General features: G+C 35.7%; 1 protein-coding gene across 2 annotated transcripts in view; it reads right to left on the reverse strand.

The window, feature by feature from the left end:
• Positions 1-268: 268 nt before the first annotated feature.
• CACUL1 (CDK2 associated cullin domain 1) overlaps positions 269-16,672 on the reverse strand; it is a 41,834-nt gene continuing 25,430 nt past the window's right edge. Inside the window, exons 5-9 of one of the 2 annotated variants that reach the window (XM_007426937.4) lie at positions 15,430-15,532; positions 10,158-10,247; positions 6,593-6,731; positions 4,969-5,012; positions 269-3,928 (exon numbers count right to left, since the gene is read on the reverse strand). In XM_007426937.4, coding sequence (XP_007426999.2) covers positions 3,888-3,928; positions 4,969-5,012; positions 6,593-6,731; positions 10,158-10,247; positions 15,430-15,532 — 417 coding nt within the window. In that variant the 3' untranslated portion in view covers positions 269-3,887. The remainder of the gene's footprint in view (positions 3,929-4,968; positions 5,013-6,592; positions 6,732-10,157; positions 10,248-15,429; positions 15,533-16,672) is intronic. The other variant, XM_088131844.1, reaches the window with a different exon arrangement.

Below are 16,672 nucleotides of genomic sequence, written 5' to 3' on the forward strand. Positions count from 1 at the left end.
AACGACTTCAGATCTTCTTTGCAGCAGTAACAAACATAGTAATTACAATCTCCAGCCTCCCAAATTACATATCATGGTACTCTTCTTCCCATAAACAAATCTTTTTAAGCTTTCCCATCAGCTATAGACAATATATATTCTACATTCTAAAGAAAATATGAGACTGCAAACTTGTGGGTAAAAGAAGCATTTGTCTATGTCACTATCTCTCTAAGTCAAAAATGGCAAGTGGATACAAGTTAATAATGGCAAATTCAGAACCAAAACATTTGTCTAAAAATATTTTAATAGAACAAGTTTCCCAGGAAACAAATGTGAGATATGACACCCAATGCATACAATTTTGCCATGTAAGTCTTATGTGGAAAACAGTCACAAAAAATGGCAAATCATTTGATTTACAGGAGCACCACAGCCAAGACCATGCTGCTTTTATTGAAGGCATGGCTGTAGAGGGCCACACATTAATTCAGCAAATGTTGAAGAAAAGTGTTTACAAAGTAACCTAAGTTTTGTTGTATTCTTTCACACTCACCAAGATATATTCCTTGGAGGATAGGAAAACAAATTATTTCAGCATTAGATGCCAAAACATACAGAAATCTTAATACTAATTTACAACATAATATATCTTTCTTTATTTTCTTTTCTTTTACATATATAAAAAACAGGCTTCCTATTCAGACAAGATGCTACATAGAGCTAAAATATGTAAAACAATGTTTAGAATATTGACCAAAGCAATATTCTTGAGAAGAATATTTTTCAGCATTCAATGACACAAATAAAAACTTATCTGGAAATAAAATTTGAATGTTCTGAAGATTATTTACAAACCATAAACTAGTAAAGCAGCCTTCCTTTACTTTGTCATCTTCCAGATGTGGACTTCAATACCCAGAATTTTCAGTAATCGCTGTGCTAACTGGGAAATTCTAGAAGTTGAAGTCTGCAAAACTGTAGACCCAAGTAGTCAGGAAAGGCTGCTGTAAAAGATAAAAACAGTGCATCAGATTCAAACCCACTTGGACATCCTCTTTTCATTCTCATTGTATTCTATAAGGTTAATGCTAGAAGTTATAAGAGTCAGATTGGAATCAGCTTCCAACCTGTAGGAGCAGAATCAGAAGCCAGCCAAAGAAGAAATGTCCCATAGGCAATGGTTATGGTAAGAGAAATAAATGCTATAGAACAACCATACTTCTACATGTCTTTCATAACTGGGCACTTCTTATGGATAAATTCAATAGGGAATAAAAGTGGAGGGTTTATCAGGCAATTACTGCCATGACTCTAGATATATTGTCCAAGCTTTTAAACTGTAACCTTTGAACAACAGCAAATATCTTTCACATTGCCTTTTTAGCTATTCTTCAGATTTGTTCAAACTCCCTAAATCAAAAAGGATAATATTCTTGGATTTGAATGCACAGCATTGGTCATTATTATCAGCCTGCTATTTTGTAGCCTCCTACATAAGTTTCAGAATCCTTGCCCTACCCAAAAATAATATAATCTAAAAGCAACCATGAAGAGGAATGTAGTGGCACAGTACAGTAGTGATGGATCTCCATTAACTATAGTGTGAAAATCTTTTCTAAATATGGGATGGGATGACTCTGCGCTTGGTTTACACTACTCTTCTGCTTGGTATTCTCCAGTTATATTGAATTCCCAGCTAATGTTTCCAGTAATACAATTCACCTGAAGGGCAGCAAGTTGGGGAAAAGTGGTTTACACTAACTTTAGGGGAACACAATTATTATTAAATGTATGGCCTACCTTTTTAAAATCAACTGAAGTAGAAACCAGCAGTTTCTCTCATAAAGTTCATTTTGAAGTTATATTTACATGTGTTCCATCTCATCTTGTTTTTTTTAAAAATCCAAGTAATTTTAAAATGTTTGAAAATCTGAAGAATTCTGTAATTTTTGGCTATTTCCACTAATGTAAGAAAACTTAGTTAATTTAGTAAACTGGAGAGGTTTTCATTTACATACCAGAAGAAAAGAAGGACAGCCTATGTAAAGTTAGGAATGGTTATTTTCTAGATATATTTTCTTTGAAGTAATGCATCATTTTCAACAAACTAAGCCTTTTGGTTAAATTGAAAGGTATTTTCCTTTTTTATTCATTTAACATTATTGTCCCTAAACTGCACACTTTTTAAAAGTATACTTGTTCTTTCATATGATGCTTTCATACCACAGAAGAATTTATCCTAGAATCTTACCAAATGAAAGGTTAAAATTGTCCATAGTTGTTTGTGAATCAGGCAAGCTAAAATAAGCCGCTGCTCATGCTGAAAAGTCATGCATCAAATCATTTTTTTTTCAGGAATGAGGTAAACTGCCATGTCTTGTTCATAAAAATGTACAAGGTTCCCACATTAAAAACTCACTCCAGCTGGGCTTCCCCTGAGCACTAAATTTCGGCATAGCCTGGTTTTGTTACCTCACTGGCAAACTCATCTTTATTTCCCTTTTATCCCCAAGAAAAGTCTAACCTTTCTGTATAAAATGATATGTTGTGGAGAAGGAAATGAAGGAGAACCCCCTCCCTACCTTTTACATGCATGGTGCTTCTTCACAGATAGCCAAGGAACAAATACACAAATAAAAACCCCAGCACCTTGTGATTAGCCTTCAGTTAAAGACCAGAAACAGAAAGCAGGGATCCAAAGTTATCCCTTCTGAGGTACATATTGCCATCATACCCATAATGCAGTGCAAAGTACTGCAGATTAAAAACTTATGTTCAAGCTTTAACAGTTGAGACTAAAAAAACAGTATGTACAAATCAAATATGCAGTTCTCCCCAGTTGCCTCCTGAAATGGTACAAGTCATAAATGTGTAACATTGATTTCAAGTACCTTGCTATTCAGAGGTAAGCACCGTTTCAGTCTTATTTTAAAATCTATTATAGAACCCCAATATCAAAGTATTCAGAGAACTGATTGCTTAAAATCAGTACCAACATTTCTCTGTATTGCTACTAGGCAGCACAGAGCACACAACCTGGTCTGTAATCTCTTGCCAAATCTGCAACCATTATATACTAGCATTTTAATTCTGAATAGGAATTACATGTTGAAAAACATTTGTTTTAATTCTTTACAATCATTACCAAAGCCAACAACATAATACAATAAACATTTGATTTACTAACACTTCTTGCGTGGAAGGGAATGAGGAAAAATACAGTTTAATTTTTATTTTCCTAAATGTAATCAAAGACGGTAGGAAAATCTGGCAACTTTGCAGCATGTTTAATCAAATCACAGTTTTAAAATACATGTTGTAGTCTGTACTAATGAGGGGCTAAGCAGATGAAATATGCCTGGAATATGAAGGGTCACTCTTATGACTGACTTTTAAAGGCAAACCTTTTTTTCTTTTTTTGCAGACAGAAATACTGTTGAATGATCAGTGTTTACCAAGCAAACATTCTGGACAAAATTGAATGGGCACAGATTTCTAACAGCAATGTCCACATATCAGAAAGTGCAAAAAAAAAGAAAAAGAAAGAAACCCAAAACGAAACAAAAACGCCACCCCAAATCTCTTTCAGAGGAAGCTGCTCTTCTTGGTTATCAACTTGTAGTATTTAACCAGCTTTTAAAAACCAAAAAGGTATAGCCCTCACAGGAATCACCAAAAAAACAAAAAAACAACCTTTTCAAGATTGATCACATTGTTCCAAGCTAGCCCAAATAGCAGCAAATAGACATTTTATTACATGGCGAGAAATAAGTCCAAACACCTCTTCTAGGTATAGTTGCATCAAAGAACCTGAGTATCAGAAGAACCTGACTGAGTCTCAGGCTACCCTCCCTTCCAATGCCATTCCAAAGTCCATTCCTACTGATATACTTCTAGTACAGTTACTATCTGCATCCTCTTGAGCTTGCACATGATGCTGAACCATCTGAAAAAGTCAAGAAAAAATCATGAAAACATCACTTGCTTTAAATCCCTCTCACCATTACTTACAGTTCTTAAAAATGCACCATGCCATCCATCTTTATTATGGGTACTAGCGGCCCAAGAAACAGAAGAACAGAAATGGTATGTAATTATTTAGTGTATCACAAGCCTCTCACCAGGCAGCAACAGCACCTGGCTCACTTTGTATGAGTTTGCAAGCTAAGCATGGCTGGTTCAAATCTGGTATGGAAAGCCACCAAAGAATTCCTGTGCTGTACGTTAGACTAGAAAGTAAAAAACATCCCAAGGGAAGGCACTGGCAAACCATTTACCATAAACACCTAAGAATACCCATATTGCATAAGATATTAGAACAGTTTATGGATCAGAGGAAACTTTGATCCTGCCACCTAACAGACTAGCTATTCATTATTGCCATATTGCAGATAAACGTGATCTCCATAAAAAAAGTAATTTCAGTCATTTCATAAATATTATATTTAGAACACATTTAATAAGTTCTTAATCATTTCAATAGCGTACTATTAAGTGCTTGGACAACACAGCTTTTCAAACTGTGTTCTGTGGATCTGCAGGGAACTTGATGGGGTTCCATGAAAGACCCGCGGGGGGGACACCTTCATTTCACTAGAATGGAAAGAAGGAAGCCTATTCTCCCATACAAAAATGCCACAGCCACCATTTGGTGAATTGGGGATACAGGATTTTAAAAAAAAACACAACACAATAGTTTCACAGCCTGAAAAAGTTTGAAAACTCCTGGCTTAGACTATCAGTCACAGCAGTGTGCTGGGAGTGGGGACATTAAAGAAGTCAAGATGATGGTTACAGTTTTGTGATCAAAGCCCTACTTCTTTTATATGTGTATCAACATTGTAAAGGGGCAGGGCTTTGTGTGATCATGACTGCCATCTACTTTGAAGAAATAAAGAATATTTGCAATTGCAATGAGAAGGGTTCACATGCCTCACTATATAATATCATCCATCATAAAAGAAACTAACAGTTTAAGTTACTTACTGTAAGTTAATTCTTCCCCAGCTCGTTTACGTGACTGGTCACCTCTAAAAAAAGCCAGACAAAAAACCCTTACTGTACTTATTTATCCATTCATTCAATTTTGACCCACCTTTCGATCTCTAGTTCATTCAAGATGGCTAACAAGCAACATAAAGATAAGAAATAAGAAATACTTGAACCCAGAAAAAAAAGCAGTTAAAATAAGGATCAGTTCAGGTAATCAGTCCTTGCTGAAGTGAAAATAAATTACAATTTCTAAGTAAGTGAGCATGTCCATTAGTTTAGTAGTAATATAGAAGAAAGCCTACTACTATGTACCCCAAAGACCTCAAAACTGGAGCATTTTGAGAGGATTTCTGCTGCCAAAAGTAATGCCAAGTTTAGAAACTTAGCCATTTACAACTTTAAAAGTTAAAAAGACTATGCTGAATTATGGTTAGAAAACAAGTGAAAAGTAATGCAGATATTTTAACATAGGCATAATATCCCATTATCTTGTGCTAATTAACAGCCTAATTGCCATTTCCAATACCCTCATAGACAGAACATGTCAGCCTAGACTTCAAAATTAACCCAGTCAAGTCTGGTTTTTAACAATAACCATAGATAATACATACATTTTAAATAAAAAGCATTGGAAGTCAATGTATCCTGCTGAAGTACAAGTCTTTTCCTTAATATTTAGGCCCAATATTGCACTGCTTGAGTGACAAATTGTATTGTATTCATCACAGATAATGCTTGAAATAAGGAACTACAAGTGGACATCTTCTAACAAGTAATAACAATACTATAGCATGGGAAGCAATAGCATAATTTATTCATTTCATTTTATGTCTTATCAGTGCAGCCTAACTAACTTTCTCACGAGGACTGCTATGTGGAAGAAAAAGTTTAAACATGTAGTCTTTGCAGTTGCTACTGGGTGCTGGTGGGGAACCAGGTATGCTGAATGCACACATTTGAGTGTAACTGTATACATATTTTTACTAGCAAACAAGAACCTACAGTATCAGTGCAGGTCTGGAAGGGATTCATGTACATACTTTAAGGAAGGCTATGAATGTCATAATATAACCCCCCTTCATGCTTTCAACTGAATGTGTTGTGACCACTTGCACTGCCCCTTTCTTTCCCCAACTTCTAAGCATTCAGTCAGAGTTGGAAAGAAGAAATACAAATGGAACCACCCTTTGTGTAAAGGTAGGACCATTTAAAGGGGAATGGATGATGTGGGCATGCATTTTCTACACTAAGGGTCCTCCTTTCACAAAGGATAATTCACTGGCTTTATTAAGGGACTTCAAGAAACAAACCAAAAGTACCCCTGAATAACACTTTTAGCAAAAGACAATTATTACTCTTATAGAGATATTTCTTAATGCCTTAAATGGTATGCTGCAGTAGTTTATTGATTGATTGATTGATTGAATTTATATAGCCATCCAACTCATTTGCACGTGACTCTGGGCAGCATACACAATTAAAACAAAATCTAAACATTCAATATAATTTATCCATTAAGAAAGTTAAAAACAATTATGTTTTTATATGTGATGCCCAAATTCATCTGCATGATTTACAGAACCCCACACAAACATGTTGGAAAAGTTGGCACTATTACCTGGAAAATCCTTCTTGAATAAGTTCTTGTTGAAGTTTCTGGTCTTGAGCAGCATATTCCTCAAGCTCAGATTCTACAGCAGGAGGGAGGATGTTTGGAATAAATTTAGAAAATAAAGCTGGTGCCATCTGAACCCATTCTGTGTAGAAATGGAAAGCAATAGCTAATGAGAACAAAAAATCAACTTAAGGGATTTAACAGGGGTTAAGTTCAAATTCTTTCTTATAATAGAATTTTAAACAGAAAAATCAAATCTAATGTGCTGCATACTAAATGAGAATGCTATGAAAGATCAACTTTAATAACGGTTTCAGATTAATCAATTAATCTCTCTCTCTTTTCAAGAACAAGACAACAGTTGGATGTCCAAATTGGTGGAACAAATGTATCTAATATTTGATAAATAAACACTATCACAAATTGCTCCACAATGTATTAATATTTGAATGGTGAAGTATCTGATCTTCACATGGTTCTAATCTAGGTTTCATATGGAAATCCAACATCTTGGGGAAAAAAATAATGTGCCTAGATCTGAACATATACTAATGAATATCTACTAGCACATTTCATTCTGGAGACATATGAAGAGAGAAAGCTTTTGATTTTGAAGTCAAGCCCTTATATTGTGCCTCACATTCACTTTGGGACAAGGTTTTAACAAGACAGATTGATTAAATAATGAACAATCCCTACTGTCAGATTTTACATAGACTTTTTCATTCCACAAAGAAGGCTACTTATACATAGTTACTTATGCTGCAATCCCTGTTTAAATGATTCATAAGCTTAGGGTTGTACAGATCAGATGTTTTATGAAGTGCCCCTCTGAATTGCTTCAACAGGCATCCTAGCACAAGTGTCTTCCGTGCATGCCAGTTTGTATTCTGAAGCCATGGAGAGGCCCTCAAAGTGGGCAGGCCAACCCCTCACAAAGACATAACACTATGACAGTTCAAGCAGCACACGCAAAAAAGCACTTCAAAATTTCAAAATGTTTTGCACAGCCTTAATTTCAATGTAAGAGAAGCTGTGCTGGAATCTCTGCAATCTAGCCTTCTGGTCCCAAAGCAGTTCAGCAGAAGCCCACAGGAAGCCTGAAAGGAAGACGTCAGCACAACCGCACACTCTCTACAAATTTTCAGGAGCATATTGTATTACAGTGGTACCTTGGTTCACGGACACTTCTGCTCATGAACAATTCAGGTCACGAACAGCACCTTTCGCAAAATTTTGCTTCCGTTCACGAACTCCGCATCGGGTGACAAGGATCCGCGGCCATTTTCCCTGCTGTGACATGTGGTCGTGGCTTCCTGTAGGGAGGGGGACTCTCCCTCCAAACAATAACCGCCTCCCCACCCGCCTTCCTGTCCTCCACGCCACAAGTCGCCTCAAGCAAGGTTACCGTTCTTTCTCTTCATACTGTACTGTACTGTACTTTGTTTCATATTTTTGTGGTTTTAAAAAAAAATACATATGGTTCAGAACAGATTAACCATATTTACATTGAACCTTATGGGAAAATTTGATTCGGTTGGCGACCAAAATCGGTTGGCGACCAAATTCGTAGGGGTCAGAATGGATTAACCGTATTTACATTGAACCTTATGGGAAAATTTGATTCAGGTCGCAGAATGAATTAAGTTCGTGAACCGAGGTACTGCTGTATATTGTACATACCATATTGTACCACAGTCTTATAGTCAGTGACTATCTTTAATTAATGCTATCCACTTAATTAAGTTATTACCAGACATAGTATCAGAAACCACCTATATTCTTCATTGTTTTGGAAATAATTCAGGCTTATTGTGAAAGATTTTGCATTGATGCACATTACTTATTTGTTCTTCCTTGGTTCTTCATGCAAGTGGAAGCCTCTAAACAAACCTGGACTGCTCTATCCATTATTTATTTAGTAATACATGTATATCAGAAATGCTGCTTTGCTTTTCTAACAAACTATATAGCAAGGCAGGCAATCATTTTGCAGTCAGGAAGACAATTTCTCCTTTTTTTTTCAGTATACAAGGACTATAGTAACATAAGAATATCACTGCAGAAAGAAGTTATAGGGCTGGGGAAGGAGTTAAAAAAATGGGCTGCTGGCTGAATCTTATTGGTATGATCTCAAAAGATTCTGGGGCTACATATTGCCCATTGAAATATACAGTAATAGAACAAGCTTTTTTATATCAACTTCCTTGAAGAACTAATCATATTTTCTGGACTGCATGTCCATCAAAGAAATTGCAACAAAGCTATCTTGGTTTGTTCATATGTTTCCACTTGCAATACAATCCACTGAGCAGCATATACCAGTACACTGCTTGCTCACAATAAACCAGAATTAAATTATTTATGGTAATATGTAAACACAATCAATGAGTAAAAAATATGTGGCTTAAGTACAAATTGAAAAAGTACCAGTACACCGATATATGAAGTACAAATCCTTTGAGATGTGAATGAAGCTTACTTCTACTCTGGGTTAGTCAAGAATTTTCAAACTTTGAGACACTGTGACCCACTAAAATGATAAAATAAACTTGTGTAACTGATTCCTCCTTGAATGAAACTAATTATTTTATTTTAATAAAGCAGCTAGCTAAAGACTGGCAAGTTGCAAGTTGCTTTTGGCACTCTTTCCCAGCACATACACACTGAGATAACAATCACAGTCCATCCTCTTTTTTCAACCTGGTCTTTTTAAATCCCTCCCACCACTCTTACAACTCCCTCTTCCCTATAGCCTCACAGTCCTCCTCCCTTCCACTGTGTTGTAACTCTCTCTGGAAAGATGGGTCAGGTCAGATAGTCAGGGCTCTGCATAGAAGCTTCATACTCTTCAGATGTGATTATTCCTCCTTTGAAAGGCAAATGTGATGTTTAAACAAACAAAATAATCACCCAGGTTTCATACAGGACTCTGGAACTCCATTTCTTTGCATTCAGCATACTTTTGCATTAAATTTCTAAATTGCTCAGAAAAGAGCAGACACAGGGAAGGCATTTTCTAGCAACCAATTTCTGGATCCCACACTTTAAGAAACATTGAGATAAGGTATTGAACATAAATCTTTAAAATCAGACACATATGACTACAGAACAGGCAGTATGTCAAATTTGAAAAAGCTACCAGATGTACTTAAAACAAATTTCAGCCAAAGCCCAAAACTGGTGAAAGTAAGAGTAAAGAAGATAAGCTTCTTGAGAAAGCTTCGTTAGAACCAACATTTAAACAATAAATACTACATTTTTCATACAGATCAACTCTCTTAACATCAGTGGAATCCAAGGAGGTTGTATGACTAATCCAAACTGATCATTTATTCACCACTAAAACTGCATTTTTGGTCACTATATGGATATAGCTGTTGCTCAGTCCCAACCCCGTAACATACATAATTATAGTACACACACACGTCTGAGCTTATGTTTTGCTATATTAGGAGTTGGATTTGTTTCTTATATGCATATATGATATCTTCAAGGAATGTATTACACATAGATTTTGACAAGACCATTTGATAAAGATGAGCAAGTACTCAAAAGGATAATATACCTGGCCTAAGCATGTATAATCCTTTGACAATGTTTGCCATTGTGGAAGGGTTTATCCAAAAAGGTGTGGACTGAGCTTCTAGAAGTAAAGCTGAAATCAGAAAAGATATTCATTTGCAAATTAATTTTACTTCAAATATTGATTTATATTGCATGGATGAATACAATACATTGTTATTATAGTCTACCAAATGAATCTACAGGTGAAACTTGAAAAATTAGAATATCGTGCAAATGTTCATTTATGTCAGTATGGCAACTCAAAAGGTGAAACCAATATATGAGATAGACGCATTACATGCAAAGCGAGATATATCAAGCCTTACTTTGGTATAATTGTGATGATTATGGCGTACAGCTTATGAAAACCCCAAATTCACAATCTCAGAAAATTAGAATAGTGTGAAAAGGTTCAATATTCTAGGCTCAAAGTGTCCCACTCTAATCAGCTAATGAATCCATAACACCTGCAAAGGGTTCCTGAGCCTTTAAATGGTCTCTCAGGCTGGTTCAGTAGGAATCACAAGCATGGGAAAGACTGCTGACCTGACAGTTGTGCAGAAAACCATCATTGACACCCTCCATAAGGAGGGAAAGCCCCAAAAGGTAATTGCAAAAGAAGTTGGATGTTCCCAAAGTGCTGTATCAAAGCACATCACTAGAAGGTTATGTGGAAGGGAAAAGTGTGGTAGAAAAAGGTGCACAAGCAGCAGGGATGACTGCAGCCTGGAGAGGATTGTCAGGAAAAGGCCATTCAAAAGTGTTGGGGACTTTCACAAGGAGTGGACTGAGGCTGGAGTTAGTGCATCAAGAGCCACCACACACAGACGGATCCTGGACATGGGCTTCAAATGTCGTATTCCTCTTGTCAAGCCACTCCTGAACAACAAACAACGTCAGAAGCGTCTTACCTGGGCTACAGAAAAAAAGAACTGGACTGTTGCCCAGTGGTCCAAAGTCCTCTTTTCTGATGAGAGTAACTTTTGCATCTCATTTGGGAACCAAGGACCCAGAGTCTGGAGGAAGAATGGAGAGGCACACAATGTACGATGCTTGAAGTCCAGTGTGAAGTTTCCACAGTCTGTGTTGATTTGGGGAGCCATGTCATCTGCTGGTGTTGGCCCACTGTGCTTCATTAAGTCCAGGGTCAACGCAGCCGTCTACCAGGAGATTTTGGAGCACTTCATGCTTCCTTCCGCAGATGAGCTTTATGGGGATGCTGACTTCATTTTCCAGCGGGACTTGGCACCTGCCCACACTGCCAAAAGTACCAAAACCTGGTTCAATGACCATGGGATTACTGTGCTTGATTGGCCAGCAAACTCGCCTGACCTGAACCCCATAGAGAATCTATGGGGCATTGCCAAGAGAAAGATGAGGGACATGAGACCGAACAATGCAGCGGAGCTGAAGGCCGCTATTGAAGCATCCTGGTCTTCCATAATACCTCAGCAGTGCCACAGGCTGATAGCATCCATGCCACGCCACATTGCGGCAGTCTTGCTGCAAAAGGGGCCCAAACCAAGTACTGAGTACATATGCATGCTTATACTTTGCAGAGGTCCGATATTGTTCTATTTCCAGTCCTTGTTTATTGGTGTCATGTAATATTCTAATTTTCTGAGACTGTGAATTTGGGGTTTTCATAAGCTGTACGCCATAATCATCACAATTATACCAAAGTAAGGCTTGACATATCTCGCTTTGCATGTAATGCATCTATCTCATATATTGGTTTCACCTTTTGAGTTGCCATACTGACATAAATGAACATTTGCACGATATTCTAATTTTTCGAGTTTCACTTGTATTCTACTTAAGTCTTAAAGGATGAGGCTTTTATGAGATACTAAAGCACTGGAGAAAACAAGTTTTTAAAATGGGAAGGGGTATCCAGAAAGATCTCATGCAAGTGTGAAATCATGTACATGTGAATCCTTTTCTTTTTAGCGTGTTTTCAATATGCATGCAGAATTCATGTCTTCTGATGACAACATCTTAATAATTATATGTACAAACAGATTAAAAAGATTAAATATTTTTTTTCTCATTTTAGATTAAGTGGTTTGGATGAGAAAACACAGCGAGGAATTCCCTCTTTGTGAATTTGCTTTTGTCAGAACCTAGGACAATTTGTATAAAATCAATAAGCAACATTTAGCACAACTGTCTTTTGGTGCACTTGAGCAGCTAAAACCACACCAAATTTATCATAAAAATAATCCTCTAGGCATTTTATCAAATATCAAACAGCAATCATGCTTCCTTTTCTTCTCTACCCATGACAGAGAATTTGTTCTCTGATTTCTTAAGTGGTTAAATTTGGGCTAGCTAATCTCTGTGAAAGTGGGTTCCATTACATGAGTATAAACTGATGGGATAAAATCAGATATTAGTTTAACTGAACAAATACTATTCTTATTTCTCATAGATCTTGTTGCAGTGTAAATTTATTTAGATTAAGATACTTATGTTTCTTATAAATGAGTTGTTAAATAGAAATCTCACTTACAGGTCCTCCAAAGGAGAAAGTGCATGAAGAAAAGGCTGCATATTCAAAATTTAAATTGTAAAATAAAATATATTTCTCTCTGAATTTTTATTTATATTATGCATCTTATTTCAACAGAGATATTTGGTTTTATACATATGTCACCACCTTGATAGATTGTGATAAAATTTTAAGCATTAACATTTTAATTTGAAAACCCAAACATTAAAAAGTAAATTGAAACTGAAATTCTGCTTCAACTCCTACTATGAGTTACTTATAAAGACATATGATTTTAGAGTCCTAATAGCAGCTAATGCTGGCCTACAGATAATCTTTTTCAGAATAAAAATTGTATGGACTATAAATTATTCGCTAGTAGTTTATTATATTAAAAGTGTTCCATTTCCCCCAAAATTGTCTTAAATATACTACACAGATATTTTGTCATTTTTAAGTCCGATGGCTAAATATATTAAAAATCAAATTGGATAACTATATTAAAATCACAGCAGGAGAATGATTTCAAAGTATTTTTAAAAAGTGCATGAAAAACAAAACAGAACCGTTGAAGGTCAACTCAGAGCACAATACAGCAACTCAGTAGCTTCTCAACTTTCTGCAATGCCTTGCTTTCATCCTTTACAAATATATCTTATTATATAAATATAAACAGCAATGAAGACAGAACACAAATTATAAATCAAGGGGCTTTTGAGTTCTCAGCTTTGGCCAAATGGATGGTTAAAACAAGAAGGCATAAAAACAATAGCCTCCCCTTTAAGATTTCAGTAGTAAAGGCAAGAGACTCTGAACATACAACATGAAATTCTATTTAGCTATTATGACTAATAACTTCATGCATTAAATAAATAAAGTTCCAGTTACAGCAATGTAACCAGTTACCAACACAACCTTTTACAACTATGAATTTCAAAAGTTAAGAATTTAGTTTCAGTTAACTGGATGATTAAGTCTTCTTACTCTACAGAAAGGAAATGATCTCTTAGTCATCTATTTTGCATCACATACACATTTAACAACCTTTATCATGCCATCCTTCAACTGATGTAATTAAGTTGGAATTTGTTTTAGTTATTTTTGGAATATGCTGGGAGAAAGTCAAAGAAAAGTAATCCTGACTTGTTCAATTAATTCCTCCATTTTTTTCCCCCCATTTCTTTTGCCAGTGCTCAGAACAAGTAGGCACAGTACAAGATAAATGACTGCATCAGGATTTCAAACTGCCCCCTTGTGCCTCAAAATAAATCAATTTATTTCTTAAAATAAGTTTGCTTGCAAAAAGAAAAAAAAGCTACACCACATTATGGCTTAGTACCACATGCAAATGAGGTATATAATTAAACTATCTGTTAGCCTTTCTTCATAGAGAAGATACTGTTTCTGATACTGCTATTTTATATAAATCCATCATAAACTGGAAGGTATGGAATTGCTTTTTCATTTTTAACAATGACCTTCTCACCCTAAATGTCTTAAAAGTACTGCCAATCCCTATGTCATAAATATGAGACAGTATCGTTAAAATAATACCAATAATGATTTAGATAAACATTAGTTGTAAATAGAAGACACAGTTATGGTAACCTGCTGCTGAAATGGCAATACAAATGTTTGAATGTGACAGCACTTCCACATTTAGAAAGCTTACCTTCCTTTTATTGGCTATGAAAACCAATACTGTTTCCTTGACATGCATGCATGCAATGCACTCTTCTCTTTAGCTAGCTTAATAATTAAAATGATCTTCATATGAATATTGAGGACTACTGCTGTACTGGCCCCCCTACCTTGCAGCAGCCTGAGTTACTCAATGCTGTGCTGAGGTTAGCAGTGGAGTTCCCTGTGTGGTACTTCAAGCCGCCTTCCCTGGGCACAGAGTCTCAAGTGACAACCACAGACCTGACCCAGATCATGGAAAGCCCAACAGACCAGTGTCGCACATTAACTTGGCTTTCATCTCAGGGTAGTGGCAAAATGTAATGGGCTGTAAGAATAACCTTGAAAGACAGGAGGGACAGCCACAGCCTAGACAACGGTCTGATGAGAGAAATCTGAGTCCAAAGCAGGAATGTGGGTGGAGAGTGTCTCAGGACTGACCCTCCCTAGTTCTCTGGAATGTAAAAACAGAGGAAGGGGAAAGTGCTTTCAGACTTGCAAGATTCTGTTACTATAACTTTGCAATAAAGGTAGTATTAGTACTCTTGGTTTTGGTTTCCTAGTCTGGACTACCTTGAAGGGCTGACGTCAATCTTGCAAGTCTGAAAGTTTTAAGAAGAAAAACCACTATAAAATGTGATATTAAGAATGGAATTTCCACAATGAGGTCCAATTGCAAGACAAACTAATTCAGCAAAGGCCAAGCTTGGCACACAAGTGTTCTTATTTTGTTGACCTATTGATTTCCAGGAAGAAATTGTGACAGTTTAATCAATGTCAGCATTGGTATCTGAAGAAACTGACAGCACTTTTAGCAAAAGCTAAAATAATTAAAAATGACTGCACTGTAATATAATATACTGTCAAAGAAATATATATCATACCTCTGTCTCAGAGAACTGAACAAATACTCAGTTACACTGCAATTTCCCCCAACAAGAAACAGCCATAATCTGGCATTTTAATTCTGTTTTGAATTAAATTTCTTGACAAGTTATTTAGTGTTAAGATACTTTCTATTTTTATCATTTCCATACTGATTCAGCAATGTATTTCTACAATGTATTAAAAAAAATGAATCTTCTCAAAACTTTATACTCACGCATCAGGCTGTAAATGTGCTTTTCTGCAACATGTTCCGTAAACAGTTTTATAAGATCGTTTCTTAAATCTCGGTTAAGCTTGGTTTCTATGTAAAATTTATTCTGCGGGAAAAAAAAAAAGATCCTTTTAAATGACAGCAATATAAAGGCATTGTTATAGACTACTCTTGTTCTGCCCTTCTCACAATCCAATGCATTTGTCTGTGTACAAAAAACAAATAACGCAGTGAATCCAGTAAGAAAAAAAAAAGTTGAAATATAAATGCAAGCAAAATGATTATTATTCCCAGATTAATTTATATTCTGAGAGGAATTCCAGTTTTTATATCTGGAAGATTTTTTCAGAAAATAAATTCTTTTTAAGAACATTTCTATGGGGTTCTTCAATTCCAAGAATATCATTACAGAAAATGCAATTACCAATTAATGAGGGAGGATTCAATTTCTGAATCTGGAGCTATATCATCATGCTTACCGATTGTCAAATATTAAATATTAAATAACACAAGTGGTGTTAATTTTCCAATTTAGGCAACTTTGGAATATACATATATAGCGCCTTTGGCTGGATGGACAGTATTAGGATCTAAATATACTAAAACTCTAATATCTCTGGAAACAATTTCATCAGTTAGAAAGCTATGGAATGGAATGTCTAATAAAAAAAGATTTGACCCTTTTTCCCATGCCAAATTGACTTTATGGGGAAACCCAACTTTAAGATGGTGATATGGAAAAATTGGATGGAAACATGGGTATTGACTTTGGACCAACTGAAGGATGATGATGAATTTTTAACACATTCTGTGTTAAGAAATAAGTATCATCCATCAGATGTAACCTAATGGCAATATTTACAGTTAAAACATTTGTTAACAACATTGTTTGGACCAGCAGCATTTTCAGCTTCTGAGATACCTGAGATATTAGAATAACTAGTTAAATCATTTAAAACTAAAAAACCTACTAGTTTTTATAGATATTTAGAATCAATAAATCAATTTGATATCCAGATGTTAAGAAATGAGTGAAATAAAGAATTAGTGGTTCCTATACTGTCTAGATAATGGGAGAGTGTTTTAACTTATATAGCAAGTGTCAATGAACCTCAAACTTTGACTTATACAACAAAAAATAATGTTTAGAATTTATTGGACTCCATTGCGTTTGTATAGAAAAGGATTGTCAAAAACAGCATTTTGTTTGAGATGTAATAAAGATAATACTTCTTTAAAACATATG

This window comes from Python bivittatus, unplaced genomic scaffold (genome assembly GCF_059951505.1).
Source record: "Python bivittatus isolate LINGU-HERP-01145 unplaced genomic scaffold, Pbiv_v1 ctg000980_np1212, whole genome shotgun sequence".
NCBI classification, from domain to species: domain Eukaryota; kingdom Metazoa; phylum Chordata; class Lepidosauria; order Squamata; family Pythonidae; genus Python; species Python bivittatus.